At 43.5% G+C, this 21,467-nt stretch overlaps 2 protein-coding genes across 3 annotated transcripts in view; both read left to right on the top strand.

Moving 5' to 3' along the window:
• Positions 1-67: 67 nt before the first annotated feature.
• On the top strand, positions 68-13,716 carry efs (embryonal Fyn-associated substrate). The gene is made up of 8 exons (XM_080742133.1): positions 68-169; positions 639-900; positions 1,689-2,963; positions 3,393-3,503; positions 5,777-6,718; positions 8,520-8,591; positions 10,796-11,053; positions 11,590-13,716. The coding sequence occupies exons 2-8, from the start codon at positions 889-891 to the stop codon at positions 11,770-11,772; spliced, it is 2,853 nt and encodes a 950-aa protein (XP_080598259.1). The 5' UTR covers positions 68-169; positions 639-888; the 3' UTR covers positions 11,773-13,716.
• Positions 13,717-14,384: 668 nt separating this feature from the next.
• acin1b (apoptotic chromatin condensation inducer 1b) overlaps positions 14,385-21,467 on the top strand; it is a 34,561-nt gene continuing 27,478 nt past the window's right edge. For both annotated transcript variants that reach the window (XM_080742095.1, XM_080742096.1), the window contains exons 1-3: positions 14,385-14,530; positions 17,593-17,658; positions 18,541-18,652. In XM_080742095.1, coding sequence (XP_080598221.1) covers positions 14,396-14,530; positions 17,593-17,658; positions 18,541-18,652 — 313 coding nt within the window. In that variant the 5' untranslated portion in view covers positions 14,385-14,395. The remainder of the gene's footprint in view (positions 14,531-17,592; positions 17,659-18,540; positions 18,653-21,467) is intronic.

The following is a 21,467-nucleotide window of genomic DNA, read 5'->3' on the forward strand; positions in this document are numbered from 1 at the left end:
AGCCGTTCAAAAGACTCGATTCGTTCGCGAACGTCCCATCTATAGTTGCCATCGAATAGGAATATATTATTGACCACCTATTGGCCTTGAATTCAGTCGACTGAAACAAAGTGGCTTCAAGCGACGGCAGCACCGCACACATCAATGTGAAGCCTGGAGTCTGGCGACGGTAAGAGAGAATAGAACAACAACACTTTGAGCTTTTTAATAATCTGTCCAGGCAGTGCCGCTGCGGTTTAGCCTTAACTCGGCATTGTTTTGAAATGTTTCTGCAGGGTATGACGGGTTAATAACGGTGGGTAGCTTAGCAGGCCTCGGCTTGCATAGCGGCACGGTTAAGCTCTCATTTGAACCCGCATCGACGCTGCCTTTTAAACGGCTTGCATCGTTCGCTTACTTCGCTATTAGGCGCCACGTAGTTGGACCTGCTATCACTGCTGCTAACGATGCTAATATACGCGTTAGCATTCTGCAACAGCCACTAGAACTGGGCGTGGAAAGGACAGGGCAGACAGCTGCAGCTCCACCAGCCCTGCGTTACTTCATGTGTGTCTTTTAACTTCACCACAGTGTTGGAGCCTGAACGGGAGTCGAGACTGCATTGTTGGTTTTTCTTAATGAATGCACATGGGTGACAGGTCTCGGGACGGGTATCGATCCAGACGCATGTGACTGGGTGTCCAGAGAGATGTGTCCCACCACCACGCAGAGCCAGCGGTGTATCCCCCAGCAAGTTAGTCCACCACCGGCCGATGCGTTGCTCCGAGCGGTCTACCGGGATCCACGGCTGACCTAGATGGATGAACCAGGGCCATGCCGACTCTTATGGCCTCTTGTAGCGTGTGAATATTGCAGAGGAATTACGGTGTAGTCTTGACACACGGCGACATGTCCCTCTCGGTGAGTACAGTAACGTGAACAGTGTTTTCTTTGTGTGTGCACTGTGGAATGGATCACATGTACTTCTCCACCTTTCTTGACATGATGATATGATGTCTTGTCAACTGTAAACTAAGTGGAGTTTGTGAAACCATAATATGCTCTTGTTGGGATCTTCCCCTTGGTGAGTGGGAATTTATTTTATATTTTATTTTGTCCGGTTCCTCCTGAGATCATTGTATTTAATAGCTCTCTCCCTCCATTACCCATCCCATTCTCAAACGGGCCCCACATGGCTCAATGAAGCCCCAGGGGGGTTTGGTTTGGAAAATGAAAGGGGGCTTGACTCTCTGGCTTTGAGATGGCAATTAAACCCCAAACAACAAGGGACAGATGTGGCCCCTCTCCCTTCCCCCCCTCACTCTCTTCTCTCATTACCATTAGGCCCCCTCTTGTCCATTTCAACCATTGATCCCCCCCCCCCTCTTACCAGAAGTGCAGTGAATTTGCATTTACATTTTTACAGCTTGTGCCTTTTCCTCTCTCCCTGTCTCCCTCATGTATTTGCTTGACGGGATCGTCCCTATTCTCTCTCTCTCTCCATTCAACAGCCGTAAACAATCAGCCCTTTCCCCATGTGACTTTGTGTCACCATGTCAATGTACTTGTTTGTTTGTCGTACGCAGATGCAAGACACCAACTTGTCTGAACTCTGTTCATTTAATTTCTGCTTCTTCGTGGACATTTGCTGCTGGGTGTGTTTGTTTGTATCCCTCCATTCCTCTCATTTTGTCATCTCTGCTCTTTAGACGGTCCTGGCAAAGGCACTGTTTGACAATGCAGCAGAGAGCCCAGAGGAGCTGGCCTTCCGCAAGGGTGACATCTTAATGGTGTTGGAACAGCAGCAGAGTGGAGGTCCAGGATGGTGGCTCTGCTCACTACACGGCAGGCAGGGCATTGCTCCAGCTAACCGCCTCCGCCTCCTTCAGACGGCAGCAGCAGGTTCGGATCTCCGCCGGGGCGTCAGCGAGGACTCTGTCTACCTGTCTCCCGGCCCCTCGTTGGTGGAGGACACTGACGGAGTGTACCGCTCACCGACCGGCGCGAGCGATGGGCTATACCAGAGCCCCGGAGCGGCGTCGAGGCCCGGCGAGCTCCGCAGGGTCGATGGAGGCCGGCCGCGCTCCCACTCCAGCTCCGGTACGCGGCCCCGGCCCGATTGGGATGTCGAGGTGGCGGGACGTCCCCGCTCCCCATCTCTCAGAGGACGTGCCACAGAGTCGGGAATGCTCTACCAGACTCCCACAACTCCTACTCCTGCTGCAGCGCATCATCACAGACAGCCTGCTGCTCTGCTGGCCTCTGAGTCCGTTTACCTCTCCCCTACTGGAGTTCCCAGATCAGTTGAGGAGCCAGATGACTCTACCTACCTGGTCCCCAGGGAAACGGTGGTGGCCGGACACTCTGGCGGCTGTTACCTGTTGCCCCGGGGCACACCGCTGGCCGGTGACGAGGTCTACCAGACCCCAACAGGAGGCGTGGCTACCGTTGCCTCTGGCCAGACTGCTGCAGTTTGCAGCCTCACTTTGGCCAATGGAACCCCCATTACCCCCCAGCCCAAACTGTCTCAGGAGACTCCGGGGGTGTACCAGACCCCAACCCCAGTGGGAGCTGGACTTCACAGGATTCCAGCCACGGCTTCCCCTGCCCAAGCGTCCCCCAGACCTCATTTGAAAGGTGTTAGCTGCAACCCTGCCATTGCTCGGGGCAAGCCTGCCCTGGCCACTCACCGGGGGTCCCCATTGCTGGTCAGAGCAGGGCAGAGCAGGGTCCCTGGGTCACCTAACTTTGCCCGAAAGCCCCCTCCGCCAGCACCTCCAGTGAGGGGAGTCACTAGGAAAGATGCCCCACCGTCTTCTCAAGCCGTCCTCGGAATCAACCCTCAGGCTGCTGCTACTAGAGTGCTGGAAGGAGACCAACAGAAGGGTAACGAGGAGAGGGTGAATGGAGGCCTCGAGAGAAAGAACAATTTACAGAACAAAAGTGGAGAGAATCAAGACTATGAGGATCCCACAGATGACCAGGTAAAAGAGAACGTTCACACATTGCCGTAGTCACATCTGTAAACACATCTGTTAAGTCACGCTCACCGACATGTTCCGTTATAAATCACTGACTGCACAGAAGGCTTTTTCAAACTCTGAAAGTTTGATGTCCTGCCAGACGCTTTCAAATTGATAAATAGATTGCCTATGGTCCCTCAGCTGAGTAAAGAGCCTCATCTGTTAGCGTTTAGATTTTCAGAGAGGGCACATTTTCCCAGGAAACATGTCTGTCTTGTGTGGAGTGGGAAAACATCCAATTAGATATGTGAAAACCAACAGTGGGTGAAATCTAACTTGGCAAATGAAATGCAGTGATATTTAAGTCGTGTTTCTCTTATAGAACCCATATTTTGGAGGAATTCAAACTTATTTCTGAATTTTGCTAACTTTGTTTTGTTCTTCTGGTAGGTATATGACACTCCTCCCAGTGGTAGGTGGCAGCGTCCAGCCCAAGGTGGCGATGACGGCATCTATGATACCCCCCGCGCTGTGCCACCACAAGCCGACGCTGAGTCAGAGGTAAAAACTCCATAGACCCTTTCTCATATGAACACTGGAAAAATGTCCGGGTAATCAGGTCGGGATATAGTCTGCTGTTGGCCTTTCACACATGTAGCACGCAACAGGTAAATAGCCAGTTTGATAAGGTGAACGGCGGTGTCTGGGTAGTAGATGCACACATTAGCTCCTCGCACTTAAATATAACAATGAATCACTGCAACCATTCATTCACACATTGAGACGTTTTGGGCTCAATCGGACATTGCCCGATTTAACTCGGGGGAGATGGCATTGTGAAGTCCGTTGCATGTCAGGTCCTACTGTGTCGGGACAGTTGTGTTCATACAGCTCTTCTTTTTAAAATCTGGAAAACATACATAATACAGTGCATGTGTGAAAGGAGCTCATGTCTTTCAGTGTCGCCTCAATGCTGTTGTTTTTTTTATCTATTTTTTTTCCTGTTCTAATTCTTTGTTCATATTTTTGTTCATTACTTTGTGATATTATGTGAACTAGGAGAGGAAGTCAAATTTCTTGTAAGTGTTAGTGTTAACACTATTTCTGATCCATTCTATTCTAATCCACTACTGTGGACGTTGGCACATGCAGGGAATTTGTGTATGAATTTATGTTACTTGTTACCATATTCATACACACCGGAATGACCGTAGTCCTCCAGCAGCTGACATCACACTTACTTACAGTAGAATGGGGGATTCACACTGTTGAACTCATGCCTATAAAGCAAAGTAGGACATCAACAAGAGATGACTATCAAATGTCCTTGCACCATTTCTCTCCACACATTCCATCATTGGTCTGCCCCCCCCCCCCCCCCCCATTTCTTTAGAGCAAGGCCACACCTGTCTCTGTCTGCTGGGGAAGCCGGTCTGCCCGGTTAGAAAGCTGCTGCTACTTCTATTTTCTCCTAGTCACTCCCACCTGTCATTCTCCACTCTCCAATATAGCCGGGGAGCCACTGTGCCAAAATGAGAGAAGACCTGTGATGTCATGACATACTCCAAATTTTAGTTTTTCCTATTAATTTGGTCAATAAGGTACACAGAATGAGAGGCCTGCTCTGCCGGAAACACTGCAAAAAAAGGTTTCCCATTGACTTCACTATACTGGAAAAAAACACACCAAAAAAAGTAGCATGTGAGGGGTCAAACTAAGGGTTCTTCATGATTCCATTGCAAGCATTTGTTTTGCATGAAAAACATTCCTTGGGCTAGATTTCAGCCCCTCAAACCATCACTTTTCACCGTTATTTTGGTCCGTTTTCTAGCCCAAGGAATGTTTTTCATGCAAAACAAATTCTTGCAATGGATTCAGAATCATCAAGAACCCTAGTTTGACCTCTCACATGCTACTTAAAGCATATTATTTTTGGTGTGTTTCTTTCCTGTATATTGAAGTCGATGGAGTGAATATACAAATGGCCATAACTTTTTTTTGCAGAGTTTCCGGCAGAGCAGGCCTCTCATTCTGTGTACCTTAATGACCAAATGAATAGAAACAATAAAAAGTATGTCATGACATCACAGGTAAAACCCTATTCTTTGAGCTTTTGGGCCTGTGGCTCCCCGGCTAATAGCATGGCTGGGTCCCTGCTAAACACTTCCACTCTACTCCTTAAGTGGCTGCGTCATTACTTTGTTAGTTCATTTGGCTTACATTTCCATAGTGTATTCTTTTTTTGGTACTGAAGCCCTGTGATATACTAACGCTGGCAGTTAATTTGTGCAATCATAATCTGCACAGCGATATAGTGATGGTAATTCTTATGAAAATTTGACTTATTGTGTAAAATCTGGCACTGTTCAATACATGGTTAAAAAGACATGGGAAGATAGTTCCCCTTGGAAGAATCAGGGTTACACAATTATATAAATATAGAATAAAGTCAAAACCGTGGCAGTAGCTTTAATAAATATCGTGTGACTGTTTAATTGTTACTTTTAGTGTATGGGTCCACACAGCTGTTTTCAGCACCTCACCAGCACAGGCGTGCATTCCTCTAAATCCTTTTATATGTGTGCAAAAATAGAACTAGTACCCCAATGCTCAGCGAAGGGGATTATACCAGTACAAGGTTGTAACAGTTACACATGTATACTGTATGGCAATTTTAACAGGTAAATCAGAGCGGTTAGAACTTGTTTCTTTTTCTCAGTTATTCTTTCCCCTTTCTAAATAAAAACTAAACTAAACGGAAAACCGACAAACAAACGTTATACATAACATGTTACAGTTCTAAGCAGCATTCCTTGCATCCCCCTGTTTTGCAGGTCTATGACGTTCCCACCCTTACACTGAATGTGTCTACATCAGATCTGCAGCACAGCGGCTCAGTGGCCGATGAAGTGGATGATGTCTACAGTGTCCCGACCCTTCCGGGCCTGCCGCTTGTCCCAGGGGAACACATCGCTAGCCTGTCTGGTGATGAGGCCACGCGGAAGGGCCAGGGTTACTCCGTCTCTGGCCAAGAGAAACCGCCGATCTCTGAGATATCGGAGTCCGATTGCGGCATCTACGACATGCCGGCTCTCACCCTTGACGTCCTGACTCACTCTTCGTCCTCTTCCTCCTCCTCCACCCGTCGCCTCTCGGTTTCTAGCAACGGTTCAGGTGACGTCCACTGGCGGGTTTCCCTCTCTGGCCTGGTGCAGACGGTGCTGAATGTGGCTACCTGCCCTCCGTCCACATTGTCTTCGCGGGAGCTGTCCACCTCGTTGGCCGAGATCCTGACCGCGTGGAAGGCGAGCCACACCGCTGATCCTCCGCCGCAACTCCAGCAGACGTGGACACGTCTCTCGGACCTCCTGCCTGCACTGTCAGCCGCTGGCAACGCCCCTCCGTCAGATGGAATCCTAACATTGGTCCAGCGGGCTCTGGAGGAAAGCACTCTGCTCTTACAGGCACAGGGCCGACCCCGTCTGCCTTCCCAGGATTCCCTGTCCCGTAGGCCACTGCCCGCGCTCCCGGTGACTGATGGGAAGGCACCCACGGCAGGGATGGGCTCGCGCAAAGGGAGCTGGATCCAGGAGAGGCCCTTGCCCCCAACGCCCCAGCCGGCTTTCCCATTGCCTCCTGTGCCATCAACTGTGACCCTCACAGTGGGCCTCGGTGAGGAAGAGGATGACCCCACTAATGAGTATGCAGGCATTGGTCTGACCCCCACCCCAGCCCCCTTACCCGTTGGAGACAGTGTGGGATACGTCAAGCTACAGGTCAGTCTTTGTGTTCAGCTTGAGGTGGCTCTCCACCCAACAGAGTACTTCCAACTGCTTCTGTTGTAGTCTCCTGGCATTAGTTGGAAAACTTTTAAAATTCAGATGACACCTCAGTAGCCTGCAACGCTGGCCTGTGTTGGCCAGTGTTGCCAGGTCTGCTTATTATATGCAACTTTGGTCTTGTTTTCCTGTAAAGTCGCTTCCAACTATTCACAGTTGCGGGTTGCTTTTGTTTGGCCTTGCTTTCAAGATTATTTTTGAAAATAGCTGATGTAATAGAGCTCAAGTGGTGAAACTGGTCACTTCTTTTGGGCTTGTTTTCATAGACCTGGTCGCTTGTTTCACGCAAATCTGGTAACACAAACAGGCATTTTATTAGCCTAGCTTTGCTTTGGAGTTGATCGATTGGTATAGGAATTGAGAAACAAAATTGTTTAAAAAAATTCTCTCATAAATGGCTCATAAAAACAGAAAAAGAGAAACCAATGGACAAGTACATTTTTAATGACCTCACCTTGTCCATAAAGATTTAATAGTTGTCCCAGACAACAGGACAAGCCTTATTAATGTCATGACCTGCCGACACTTTCCCACTTCTTCAGCCGCTGAATCGGTGCGGTGTAAAGCTGCTAAATGTTAAATGTTGATGGGGGGTACATTTTATGAATATACAGCTCTCAGCCCTGCCTCAGAACAGGGTTGCCTCTTTTGTGGTCCTTCCTGATGCGTTATTTCTTTCACTTTTTTACTTTCCTGCCAAGGGTGTTTTTCCTCACCCGTTTGATGGTTTAAAGTACCAGGACCGCAGGTCTACACTAGAAACTGAGGGGGAGAGAGCTTTCTTCCGTTTGGTCCATTTGTTTTTTTCTCCCTGTCCGTAGGCTAGCGCAGCACCCAACCCGACGTATTAAAACCGATTAAAACGTACGTACACCTGAACTACCCGTGGCGAACTTTTGTCTACCGTTGGGGCAGTAGTGAGGAAAATACGTTTTTCCTCTGCAAAAAGAGTGGAAAGATGTCGTTCTTCAACGTCTGTAAATATCAACCATACCTTTATGGTACAAACATGGAAAGTTCATGCAGCCAAAATCCGTCTCACTTGCGTTTCGAATCACTGTTCTGCAGCGGTGCAATACAGGCGCGCGGTCCCAATGGGAGTGGAATTGTAGCGGAGGGCGGGTTGGACCGCTCATAATGTAGAGGAACTATGCATTCCGACATAATTAACGTATGTGCTCTCTCACCCAAAACGTACACAAAATCAAACTTACAGAGGGTGTTTTTTTCCTTAATTGAGGGTCTGTAGGAATATACAAATAAACTTAATACACTTAAAGGAGTAGTTCACCACCAAAATGACTTTCTTTCTATTGATTACTCACGCCATGGAGAGAGATTTCAATTCTATTGTTTTGTGTTTGTCGCAAGGCAAAAAATTGATTATAGTAAATTTACCCCCATTGATTCTGGATGGGGACCCGAATGCATTTGAGTTCCCATCCGGAATCAATGAGGGTACATTTATTGTAATCAAATTATTGTCTTAGGAATGCGACAAAACATATTATTGAACTCAAGTCTCCATGGTATGAGTAGTCAATCGAATAATGGTCATTTTGGGGGTGAACTACTCCTTTAAACATAAGTTGGCTAGTTAAACATTTTATTTTCCAAATATGTTTCTCTGCCTTTGTTATTGCTCTTTTATGCCTTCTCTTTTGTTTTTACATTTCTTGTTTTCTTAATTTTTAATTGCAGTTATATCTATGAACATATATCCTCTCTGTCTTCGCAGGGAAAACCAGAGCCCCCTCCCGATGCACCAGTTGAGAACGGACAAACACAAACTATCACCACGGAGCCCAGGGTAGGTCTTCTTCTTTTGATTTCCACACACAAACACAAGCCTTTGCTCCCACAAGACATACAATCTCTCACACATGCATTTTCACAATGCACAGAGAGAGACGGTCTTAAACACGCATACGCGCGTGCGCACGCGCACACACACACACACACAGCACGTGTACATAGATAAGTCATTGATTCACTCTGTGAGAGTATGTGTACTGTTTACTAATGGGCAGTGTGACTCATCGACGTGCAGGAACGTTGATGGATAACTGCTCTTTGGATCTGGTCTGAGCCTGTCTGTTTGCTCACATTGTTGATGCAACATCAACTGACTCTCTAAAGTCTAAATTGCAGTTGATTGCGTAGATAACTATAAAAAATGTTTTAACCTGGGTTCTCTTCCTACACAGATTTGGTGTTCGCTTGATAATTTAGAACAGATTATCTCTGAAAGTGTGCATTTTCCAGCTGTTGCTTGGTGATGACAATGACATACTTTTGAGTTTGTTTAATTCACTGAATCTGAGTAGCTTCTGAAGCACAATCATCCGTACAACACTTGTCTCATCTGTTTACTTGAGTGTTGACTCATCTGCCAAAAACAAACACTCTGTGTTTGTTCTTCTTGCTGCTGCTGGAGGCATTGCATATTGATGGATACTATCAATCTTGTGGTTAGTGTCCATTACTGTGCACTGCACTGCCTCTGGTGGTCATCCACAATTAATAGAAACATGGTTACTACGGTTGCTTAACTCAAATTATACAACAGGTAGTTCCAACAAAGCAATCTGATTGGTTGAAATAGCTATCTACCCGTGCGAATAACAAGCATTATCACACACCGTGCTTCAAACGAGCATTACTGCACACCAAATCAAAAAAATTAAAATCATTTGTATCCTGCCTCGCTGCACTAGCACATCGCACACATCACGGCCTCGGGAGCCTTTCATGTTTTTCTTGGACATTGGAATAAAAAACAATGTTGGCTATATGTCTCGGGTCTAGATCGCATCCTGGTGAAATATCTGGCAGTGTGTGTGATCCCTTGTCGGTAATCAATCTCAGTGTGAAAACCATAACAATATTATATTATGACAGCCGATTTTCAAGAAAAACACTTGTGTAGTGTGAAATACGCAGGGGTCTTCAACAGGGGGTCGGGACCCCTAGGGGGTCACACAAATCTTTGTGTGATTGAAGCTTTTTTTCTCTTCTATATTAACCACTTGAACCCTACCGTCCATATTCTGAGAACTTAAGCCAAAAAATAGCAGATCTACAAGCTTGTGTGGGCTTGTAGATCGGCTATTTTCGGCAAAGAGGTTTTGTGTAGAGGGGGGAAAAGTAAGTATTGACGGTTCAAGTGGTTGAATATCTGAAAACGCAAATTGACATGAATCCAAAATACACTGATGTTTGTGCTGTCAAACAATGAAACTATATGGTATCTATGGGTTGTGGGGGTCCCTGCTTCATCTCTCTCTCGACTAAGGGGTCCTTGGCTTGAAAACGTTGAAGACCCCTGCTCTAACGATCCAATAATCACCGACCACTTAACTCATACCCTGCCAAGCCCGAGGAACCCGAGAATTTTGGGATGTCCCTCCCTGCCACGCCCGAGGAACCCGAGAATGGCCGCCATTTTGAAAAAAAAATTTTTTTTTTCATTTCATTTTTTTTTTTTTTTTTTTTTTGGACCCCAAAAACGTTAGTAGGCATGATAGCGATCGCGAAATTGCTTGTTTAACCCCCATACAACCCCCATACAACTCAGGTAGCAGACCTCCAAGCTCACAACAGTGTAAAACATAGTGGCTGCTATCTCATGAATGCCTGAACGGATTTCCATTCGGATTCTTTTGTTTGAAAGCTGTGAGCAATGTGGACACACGTGGTGCATTATCTAGGCATGGGTGTGCATGATCCGTGCACTATGAATTACATGGAAGTCTATGGAGACAGTTTGGCAGGATTGGAGTACGAAGGTATTGTTAAATGGCAGCAAATGAGTTAAATAGTGTGTCCGAGCCTTTACCGTGATTATTGGCACTTCAGCACTGTTTATGGAAGTTGGCTCCGCCTCTTTCCTGCAGCAACTCTGTTGTGCCAATAATCACGGTAGCGCACACTCTCTCATGTAATATTGCTTATATTTAAGTTGCCAACTCTCAAACATAACCCTCAAACTCTCTATGCTCCTCCTCCCTGCAGCTGAGCCCGTCCCCTCCCATGCCTGTCGCTCTCTCCCTGGAGGACTCGGAGCTGCTGTCCTTCTACTCCTCTCAGAGTCTGGCCCACCTGTCCTGCCTGGCAGACTCCATCGATGTGCTGTACAGCAGTGTGCAAGGGAACCAGCCTCCTCGCATCTTCGTTGCCAGGGGGAAGAGTCTCATCGTGACCGCCCACAAGCTGGTGTTTATAGGGGACACTCTGTCCCGCCTCCTCACCTCTCCCGACCTCAGGGCCAAGGTTAGGACATCGTTGTTGGTTCTGATTATTGTTTGTATTGACAAATTCATACATGAATATATATTTGTACACATCTGTCAAAGTATATACGGTAACACAAAAAAAGCTCAAGAGCTTTCCATTGTGGACCTCTGAGGGCAAATGTGTGTGTAAACTGTGTGCCATATGTTGGGGTGGTCACTGGTCACAGACTGTTGCTATTAATAATCTGGAACTGCATTAGTTTCGACAAAACTTCACACCCAGTGTGAAGTGAGCATTTCTTTTAAATTTCATTAAGTGTCCCGTGAAGCTTGTCCAATGAGCCAAGAATGGGCCAAAACCTACATCTGGCTGAGTGTTCAGTACCGCTCAGAAAGTACATTGCCTCTTTGAGGGCAGTGCCATAGCTCTCAATTAGGTCAGTTTGAAAATAGCCACTGTGGCTCAATGCTAGCTTGGTTGATTAGCAATAGCAGGTTAATGTAGGCTGAGGACGGTTGACAACTGTCAACTCTTTTACAGCTGTCTAATTATTTTCCTCCACCCCTCCCCAGGTCACAACCTCGGGTGGACGGCTGTGCCAGGCCTTGAAGACAGTTGTCGTGGCAACCAAGGGAGCAGCCCAGAACTACCCATCGGTCTCGGCCACCCAAGAAATGGTTGACCGTGTCGCAGAGCTCTCACAGCAAGCGGCAGGGTTCTCCGGCCTGCTGCAGCGACTGGCTGAAATATCTTGATGATGCCGATATGAATCTCACATTTTCGTGAAACTTTGTTTACACTACAATGTGCATTTTCCTCTCTGAAATGCCTTATTTGTTGTTCCATTTTAGTTTGTTGCATTTCAGTGGAATGGGATTTGAAGAAAACAAAATGACAATTATGGAAGAAGTGGTTAGCTGTCACCCAGCTGGATTATGAGTATGTTAGATGCTGTTCTATTCAGAGTGTGTGCTGTTTTTGTTTTGTTTTGCTTACCACTGTGCTTTGGTGCCAAGCACACATGTCCTTTTGTGTTAATAACTTATTGATAGGTTTTCTGAAGCCTTGTTGTGACATTTAAAAGTGTCCTTATGGATCACTTATCTTGGGAGCTTTGCTTTGTTATATTTGCTATATTGTTTGCCTCTCACCAGTAGACATTTTTCCTTCCTATCTCTATTTATTTAACCATCCCCCCCTTTCCCAAAAATAGCTCGGTAAATAGCACAAGCTGTACACAACGGTATTAGCTTACTTGTTAGTGTGGTTTTTGAAAGGAATGCTTGATGTCATTAAGAGTGACGTTGTGGTTGCAGGACTACAGTGTTCTGGGCTTTCCAGAAATTGAATATGAAGTGATGTGGCACATTTTCTTTTCAACATCTTACACCTTTCAGCTGTTTTCAGGGGTATTATTTCTTTTTAATCTTACATCATAAATCCCCTATAATTCCCATTGGAAAATAGACGTGAATGTAGCCACCATAACATCCCTCATTAGGATGGAATGAAACCGCTATCCTTTTCAGTACATTTCTAAAGAGTCTTAACACTTCTCATGAAGGAGATTAACCACAGCCCTGTCTGCAGAGATTGAGAGTCATGGTAGGGTGAGAAAGGACTGATTCTTTCCCACGGCCACGGTTGGTAACGGATAAGAAACCTGTTGGCCAAGTGTGCGTGTCTCTACCTGTCTTGTTTTGGCGAGCATGCTTGCAGTTGCATCGCTTCCTTTGCTTTTCCTCTTTTTGCCTTTAAAATACACTTAAGTATCTTGCCAGGTTTACAGTTCTTATCTAACTACACAAATTGTACAGATTCTCCAGGTTTACTACCTATAACTTAAGGGATTGTGAGTGACGGTAGGAACGTAAAGGTTCCTACAGTGTCCGGAATGGAACTGTCTTGCTGGAGAGATGTAGGGGGCATTTTATAATGGGTTGTGTAAACTCAGACATGATTCAACTATTTGGTTTGCCAAGTTGGTGGCATTTCAGTGTTTTAAGTATCTGAGATATCAGAGGTTTTTAATTTTTCGATAGAGCTCTTCCATTTTCATTCTCAAGTCAATACATAATTCCGTATACGCTGTGCCAAAATAATGCTGAGTGGCGTTGTGCAAACAATATTTAAAATGGAAGTATAATGTCTTGTAGTTATGCCACAGTGAAAGGATATTTGTTTTAACAGTGGTCAAATTTGCATCTTGCTCAACATTGCCCTTATTGGTTTTGCCTTGGAGTGCCACCTACTGGAAGGTCACAGTATTACAGAAATAAATGCCTGCCTGCAAAAACTGACTTGTACAAAATCCCATAGTAAAAATGACAATAATATATTTTGCTTTCGGATATGCATGGCTTTAAGTTTCTTAACATTTATATATGCACATATAACCAGGGACGTTTTCACTCAGTGAATTAAACAATATTGTTTCTGGAAAAAGTTCCTATGATTGAAGCTATGATTGCTTTTTTGTTTTTTGTAATATTTTTGTATACGATTTTTTTTTCTTTTCACATGTTAGAAACTCATTTGAGTGAGTTCTATTTGCTGAGGTCAGACGTGGCTTTACCTTGTAGTCTCTACAAGTCTACATCATGGAAGTAGAACACTAATTTCATGTCTGTCTTGTATTTCCCTTCAAAAATGCACAAATACATTTCTTTTGGTTTTTCAAAGATTAAAAAAAAACCTGTGACTCATTTAATGCCATGTATTTTTCTCCTCAAAGTACAAAGTAAATTATCAAATTTTGCTAAAGATGTTGGTAACAATGGGTGGGCACCAAGGAAGAGTGGGCAACTTGTGTGGTGTTAAATTGGCATTTTCCCCGCCAAAAAAAATATATATACAGGTATATATTATTTGGAAAATGTTATAAAGTAAAGTATACATAATTAGAACATCTATCCAGTAATTTTGGGCATAAAGTTACATGATATAATTAAGCCTAACTGTAATAATAAATGGGTGTGCATGCTGGCCTAAACTTCCCAAAGTTAAAATGACAGCAGCGACAACAACCTCCTGTTGTAGGCATAGAGTTGTATGCTATGGTTGGATGGTTGTACTGCAGTGGTTCTCAATTCTCAAAGTGGATTCCAGGGACTCTAGATTCCTTTAGGGGGGGTCTAAATTGACCCATACAAGTCTGTAACTCAATGTTCCAGTTTGTACACTACCAGAGTTAATGGGAGACCTATGGGGGAGACCTTGAAATGTAAAACTTTGAGAAACACTCTCGTGCTGTACTGACAACTGTACTTCGGCGAGAAGCCGAGCTCTTCCGGAGATTGCCGAACCGTGACGTCGGGACAAGCCGTAGCGACGCTTGTTGGGGTAGTTTAGAAGCGAACAGCGAAGAGGGGAGGCAAAATGGCGGACGAGGATATTACGCTGGATGGGAAACCTTTGCAATCGCTCCGAGTCGCGGACCTGAAGGCCGCTTTGGAGCAAAGAAACCTCTCGAAGAGCGGGCAGAAAAATGCACTCATAAAGCGGCTGAAAGGGGTGAGTTTTTGCGAGTGTTTTGCGCGTCAAATTCCGAGTCTGGCCAAGTTGAGCAGCAGCAGCAAGCAGCAGCAGCAGGCGGAGAGATATGGGGTTAACGTTAGAGGCCGTAACGTTATAACGGTGTTATGCATTAAGAAGCGGGAACACATTAAAAAAAGAAATATATGTATACACTTAAACCGCGCTGCGCGTACAAAACAAGCCGCTAGACGATGCAATTAAAATGTAAATCAATTAAAAACATCGAATTACAACTTAAGTGGAAACTACTACGGCCGCACGCAACCATGTTGTTGCACACACACACAGTTGAAGCTTGTGTGTGTGTGTGTGTGTGTGTGTGTGTGTGTGTGTGTGTGTGTGTGTGTGTGTGTGCACCTGTCAAGTGTAGGCCCGAGTGCACACACGGATGAGAGCGAGCCAGCACTGTACCACTGTACTCAGTACTCACTGTACTCACTCACTGTACTGGTTCCCAAAGAGTGGGTCGAGACTCGAGACCCAAACCAAATTTCAATTCAAAGGAGCTTTATTGGCATGAGAAAACATAACGTTTACATTGCCAAAGGAAGTGTCAAAAATATAATAAAAACAGTTGAAAATAGGGAACATATATACAGTAGGAGGGGGTACATTGTGTAAACAGAGTTATGTCACATTTTGTCGTTATATAGCCTACATGTTATAGGCTATATATAGGCCTATACAGCTTTTTTAAACAAATTAGCAGAAATATTTTTCAGTCGCTTTGGAACAAATAGCAGGTAGCACTGTAGCAGCATTTATTTATTTTTCTCAATACGATTTGAATTGTAGGATATACAAAAAAAGAAATCATGAATTAAAAACACAATTCAATTATTTTCCCCCCCAGTAATTTCATGAAGAAATCAAAGAAATTCCATAAATTAGAAAACAAATGTTTAAGAAGTAGCGAAAATAGACGATCTACAAGCTCACAATGCGGCTGCGTGCTTGTAGATCTGCTTTTTTTACACTCGTTTTTTTTTGTCCCGGACAAACGTCTAATCTCACTTTTGGGTCTCGAGCTGAAAGGTTTGGGAACCACTGCTGCTGTACTGTACTGTACTGTACTGTACTGTACTGTACTGTACCGTCGCGCCCGCGCTTCATGTGTGACAAACAGTGGAGAAAACGACACAGGGCGCCGCGGGGACGCGCCATGAAATGTAAACACAGCCTATATACGAGAGCGGGAGACTGGGTTTTTGTTGCAAGTTATTTCACATTGTGTTGTTTTCTACCCCTTTCTACACTGCCTTGGGTTTTTATACTTGTAATTTTTTTGTAGGCCTATATATGAAATATAATAGTTTTAACATAGCAGGCTTGTCAACTCTCCTGGATTTCCCAGGAGTCTCCTGGATTTTGACCCCATCTCCTGGCATGCTCCTGGATTGGCAAATCTCCTGGATTTCTCCTGGATTTTGTATCAAACTCCCAAAATTCACCAGAACACAGTAAATGACATCTACTATGTTCATTTTTTTCTGGGGGAGGACCCCCAGACCCCCCGCTTTAGGGGTGGGGGCAATGCATGCAAGAAAGATCATACAGATATTCACTTAAGTAATGACTTAAAGATGAGAAGGCATTATTAAAGATGTCCTTTGCTGCAGTCATCAAATCTGTACGTACCTACATTTGGCATTTTAGGCTGAAATTGTACACATGCTAGTAAATAAGTAATTCTGATAAATGTATCAAACATGCACAAAATTCAACAGAACACAGGAAAAAATATCTATTAATACGTTTTGGGGAGAGCACCCCCCAGACCCTGGTTGGGGAGTTCTGCGCACCCCCCAAAAAATAAATCTCCTGGATTCTGACAGTCCAATGTTGACAACCCTGACATAGGTGCTACTGCAATAATACAAGGATAATACTGAGGATAAGAATGAGTATATTTAAGTTTTTTTGTTTTGTTTACAAATTTGATTTGATTAGGTCTTTTTTGCTTTTATGCTTTTAAAGTAGAGTGTAGAAAGACAGGAAACTGATCGGGCAAAGCTTGTAGATAGACTATCTATACATGACTTGTTGTATGACATGTCTATTAAATGGTAAATGGTGCATTTATATAGCGCTTTTATCCAAAGCGCTTTACAGAGATTGTGCATTACATTCACCCATTCACGCACACATTCATACACCGGTGGCAGAGGAAACCATGCAAGGCACCAACCTGCTCACCGGGAGCAATGTGGGGTTCAGAGTCTTGCCCAAGGACCCTTCGACATTAACTCTGGGGGAGCCCGGATTCGAACTGGGAACCCTTCGGGAACCCTTCGTGCTCTAATAACGGTTTCTCTACCCCTGAGCTATGCCGCCCCACAATGTATTATGTTTATGTATATGTATTATGTATTATGTTTATGTATATATTAATGTTTAATTTATTTGTATATTCCACTTTGATGTCATTGTATCCTAAATGTACAAATATTCCTGGAGAATGCCACTTCTCAAAGCCCTTGGGAGGGTTTTTAGGCATTCTCCTTCACATTTTTACTGAATCTTTGTATAATCCCTTTTATCTTTAACAAATCTATTGACATGCCAAAAATATCAGGATTATCAATATTTTCTTCAATTACTTGGAGTCAGATTTGAACTTGGGCCCTCACTATACTCACAAGGAACATGTGGTCAATGCTGCTCTACAAAGTGATGAACATAAGGCTGAGATTGTCCTGGTTTCAAGCTGGGACAGATATCTCTAAACACTAATGTTCTCAACATTCACTACCAAATTGTCCCAGCTTCCATCACAGTTAAAATAATATTAATAACTCTTGTTTTGGGTATCTTAGATGGTCAGCATGTTCTCTTCTGTTGAAAGGTGCAGTCCCCGTAGGTGTGCCAAGTGCTAAAAATAATAATTGTCCCCCTTCCCGATGAAAACAACAGAATGGATTTTATGAAAATGTAGTCACCCTAAATATACATTTATGTATATATTATACAGTATATTCAGTGTCTGCCTGGGTGCAAGTAAGTCAAACTAATAGTTTTCTTCCCCTCATTCCTTGTAGGCTCTAATGTTGGAGAGCCTGCAGAAATCCTCCTCCTCCCACATTGGGCTGCAGCCCAACTCCCAGGTAAGAAATGAATATAATGGATAAGTCAACCTCCTGTGTGTAGATCTCTTTACAAAATGTAATTTTTAATGTGGTCATACCTGATTTCTTTGTACCTGATATGTTTGTTTTCTGCGTTAAAGACTACACCAACATTTAATAACAAATCGTTTGAGTTATTTTGGGCGCTTTTCTGAGCCTTTATTGATATTTACAGTGGAGATAGAAACAGGGTAGTGAGTAGTGACTGTCAGACATTAGAGCCTATGTGGTACGTGCCCTAACCACTTGGCTATCAGGTGCCACAGGCCACAGCAGCATTGACAAATTTACACACTACAAATAAAATGTTCGGAGGAAGGAGCAAGGGTAGTTAAAGGACAACTTTAGTTTTTTACAACAAGGGTTCATATTTTAGATTGTAATTAAAGAATATAAAAGATGAGTGTTAAAATCCTTTCTATTGTTCTAGAAATTCTTATTTCAGTGGCTGGGGGCATGCGTACAAATGACTAAATATGTCATTTTACACAGAATAAGCCCCTTCCCAAGATACAACACAACCTTTCATGGTTGGATGTGACTTATGGGGGCTAGAAGTGTTACTGTAAATGGCAATAAAGAAACTGCTGGCTTATTGTGTCTAAAAAGACATATTTAGCCACTAGTACGCATGCCCCCATGCGTACGCATGCCCCACAGCACGGTAAACGCAATAAAACAATAGAACGAAGCAAATGAAAACATTTTAACACTCACTTTTTCTTTTCTCTAATTACAATCTAAAATATGAACCCTTGTTGTAAAAAAACAAAGTTGTCCTTTAAATGTGTTAACCAAGGAATACATGTTATTAAAATTAACTGTAGTATTGATCTATATTGTTGTGTTTCTGTGTTTTAGATAGGGGAGGAGATGAGTCAGAACAGCTTTATAAAGCAGTACCTGGCCAAGCAGCAGGAGCTGCTCTGTCAACGAATGGAAAGAGAAGCACAGCAGTCCTCTGAGGCTGATGGTATGTATGCCATGCACACACATACACCCACCAACTGAAGCAACAAACAATGAACATACTATCAACCACACAAACAATGGTCTTTCTCTGCACGAACACACGCACAACTGTGTGTTTTGAAATGCGATTCAAAGGAGCTTTTTAGCTGTGTTACATTGCAACGTAGAGGGAAGCCTATCTTATGAAACTATATAAATTTGCATTTTCTGTCAGAAATAGTTATAATATACGCACTCACACAGGGATACACAATGATTTGTAGTCCATTAGACATCAATTTGCACATTGTTGTACTTCACCCAACAGATATGTGAGTTTTAGTCATGTTTTAAAACTCTCCTTGGGTGATTGTAATCTGTGGGAATTACGGTATGTGTGATATCTTGGTAATAATAATAAACGTTATTTGTAAAGCACCTTTCATGACATTAAATGCAGCTCAAAGTGCATTACAGAGCAAAAATGAATCACAAAATGATTAACATTAAAGCAGAAAATAAAAGTAAAAACATAAAACAACAAAGCAAAAGGCAATGATTCTGGCAAAAAACAAACAGCAGTGGGCAAGTGGTTTGGAAGTCTATCTCTATCCCCAACATAGTCATGGACTTGAAGATTTGCATTGGTCTGTGTTAAATATCTCAATAGCTTTTGTTACTTTGCTGGGTAGTATAATATTCAGGCATCAGGATACCGGTAAGAGTATTAGACCAGGTGAAGAGTATTGGCCCATGACCAGATGGATAAAAATTGTAGATTTATTATGGCAGTTCATGTGAATAATGGACAGTGGTGATGGTAATGTAGGTGTATTCATTGGAGGATGGATCGCACACAGTGGCAAGAGTTGTTTTTTCTTTCTTTATTATTACATGGATGAGAAACAAACGTTTCGGCTATCAGCCTTCTTCAGTGTATCTCTGGTGGTAATGAAGGCAAACTGGTGTTGACGATTTTAAACTATAAAGGAAAGGAACATAGAAAGCAAACAATCAAAAATACTGTACATATAACAAATATGGAACAAACAAACTAAACATAAGGAACTGAAGAAACTTAACATTACAGGGTAACCAAACAAATGACAACATGCTGGGGTGAGTGCCTTTTAAAGGCCATCTGCAATCACAATCAGGTGTGTTCACTCAGTCAACTCAATTCAGGTGTCGCTAATAGGCAAGTGCCCAGTCCCCAGTCTGGCCTCTCATAGGCCAGGCTGGGCAGGTGGGCACTGGGCAGTTTATATTTACATGCAAATGATGGGACATTAGCATGTTGTGCTGTATCACAAAATGACATGGGTTTGATAGTTTATTGCTGTTTGTCTCATTATGTATGTGTGGTTACTGGTTAGCTCATGAATACACTAAACTTTAGTTAGTGTAAGCATAAGCTAACAGACACAGGCCAGTGACTAAAGACATATGTGGTGAGAATTTAGTGGGTCAGGGTGGCTCAACCAGTAAGAGCGCCGATCACCTAATACCAACGACCCTGGTTCGATTCCCTGCTTGGGGACCTGTGTGTTCTCCGATGATGGTAAGACCTCTAATTCTGAAATGCTAGGTTAGTGTAAATGTGTGCAAATGCTGTGCTGAGGAGAACATTATTGATCTAATTTCAAGTATTTACTTTTTTGGAGTGCAACCACTCGGCTTTCGGATGCTACAGACCACAGCAGACTTGAGACTTGTAGTAAGTCTCATAGGCTCTGTGTAGCCTGACAGCGTGTCACTGGTTCGAGTCCCGATCCCGACTACCTTTGCTGCACCTCTCTCCCAATTTCCTGTCAGTCTACTGTCCTATCAATAAAAGCAGGAAAGCCACAAAACATATCTTGAAAAAGAAAAAACAAGTCTTTGCTTAATCAAATGTATGTATTTTTTGAAAGCATGCCCAAAGTATATGGACATGGGTTCTGATAGTTTATTGCTGTTTGTTACCTGTGGATTCACTGGCTCATTATGTGTGTGTGGTTAGCTCATGCATACAATAAACTTTAGCTAGTGTATGCACAAGCTAACAGACATGGGCCAGTGACTAAATACATGTGTGGTGAGGACATAATAATAATAATAATAATAAAACTTTATTTGTATAGCACCTTTCATGACATGAAATGCAGCTCAAAGTGCTTTACAGAGCATAAAATGAAGCACACGTGCTTAACAGAGAAAAAGTAAAATAGAAATAAAAAATACATAAAAAAGAGATAAGTAAAATGATTACAATAAAGCAAGAAAAAATAAAAGCATAGAACATTGAAGAACAATTTCAGAGCCGTGCGGACGTCAATAGCAGCATAGGGATTAAAAAATTTAGCTAAAAGCAAGAGTAAAGAAATAGGTCTTGAGCTGTGCTTTAAAGCTATCCACCGAGGCTGCCTGTCTTAGGTGTAGTGGTAGTTTATTCCAAGCTGTCGGTCCATAGAAGCAGAAAGCTGCTTCACCATATTTTTTATATGTCATTGTTGGCACCTCAAGTAGGTCTGCACTAGAGGACCTGAGTGGGCGGGTTGGAACATATCTATGCAGGCAGTTATAGAGGTACGAAGGTGCCAGACCATTTAGAGCTTTATAAACAAGTAAAAGAATTTTAAAATCAATCCTAAAAACAACCGGGAGCCAGTGTAGCGACGCTAAAACTGGAGTAATATGTTCTCTTATCTTAGTTTTTGTTAAAACTCTGGCTGCTGCATTTTGAACAAGTTGTAATCTGTCAGTTGTTTTCTTTGGCAGACCAGAGAGAAGTGCGTTGCAGTAATCAAGCCGAGAGAAAACAAAAGCGTGGATCAGCGTTTTTGCATCGTTCAGCG

This window comes from Nannobrachium achirus, assembly GCF_963921795.1.
Source record: "Nannobrachium achirus genome assembly, chromosome: 14".
NCBI classification, from domain to species: Eukaryota; Metazoa; Chordata; class Actinopteri; order Myctophiformes; family Myctophidae; genus Nannobrachium; species Nannobrachium achirus.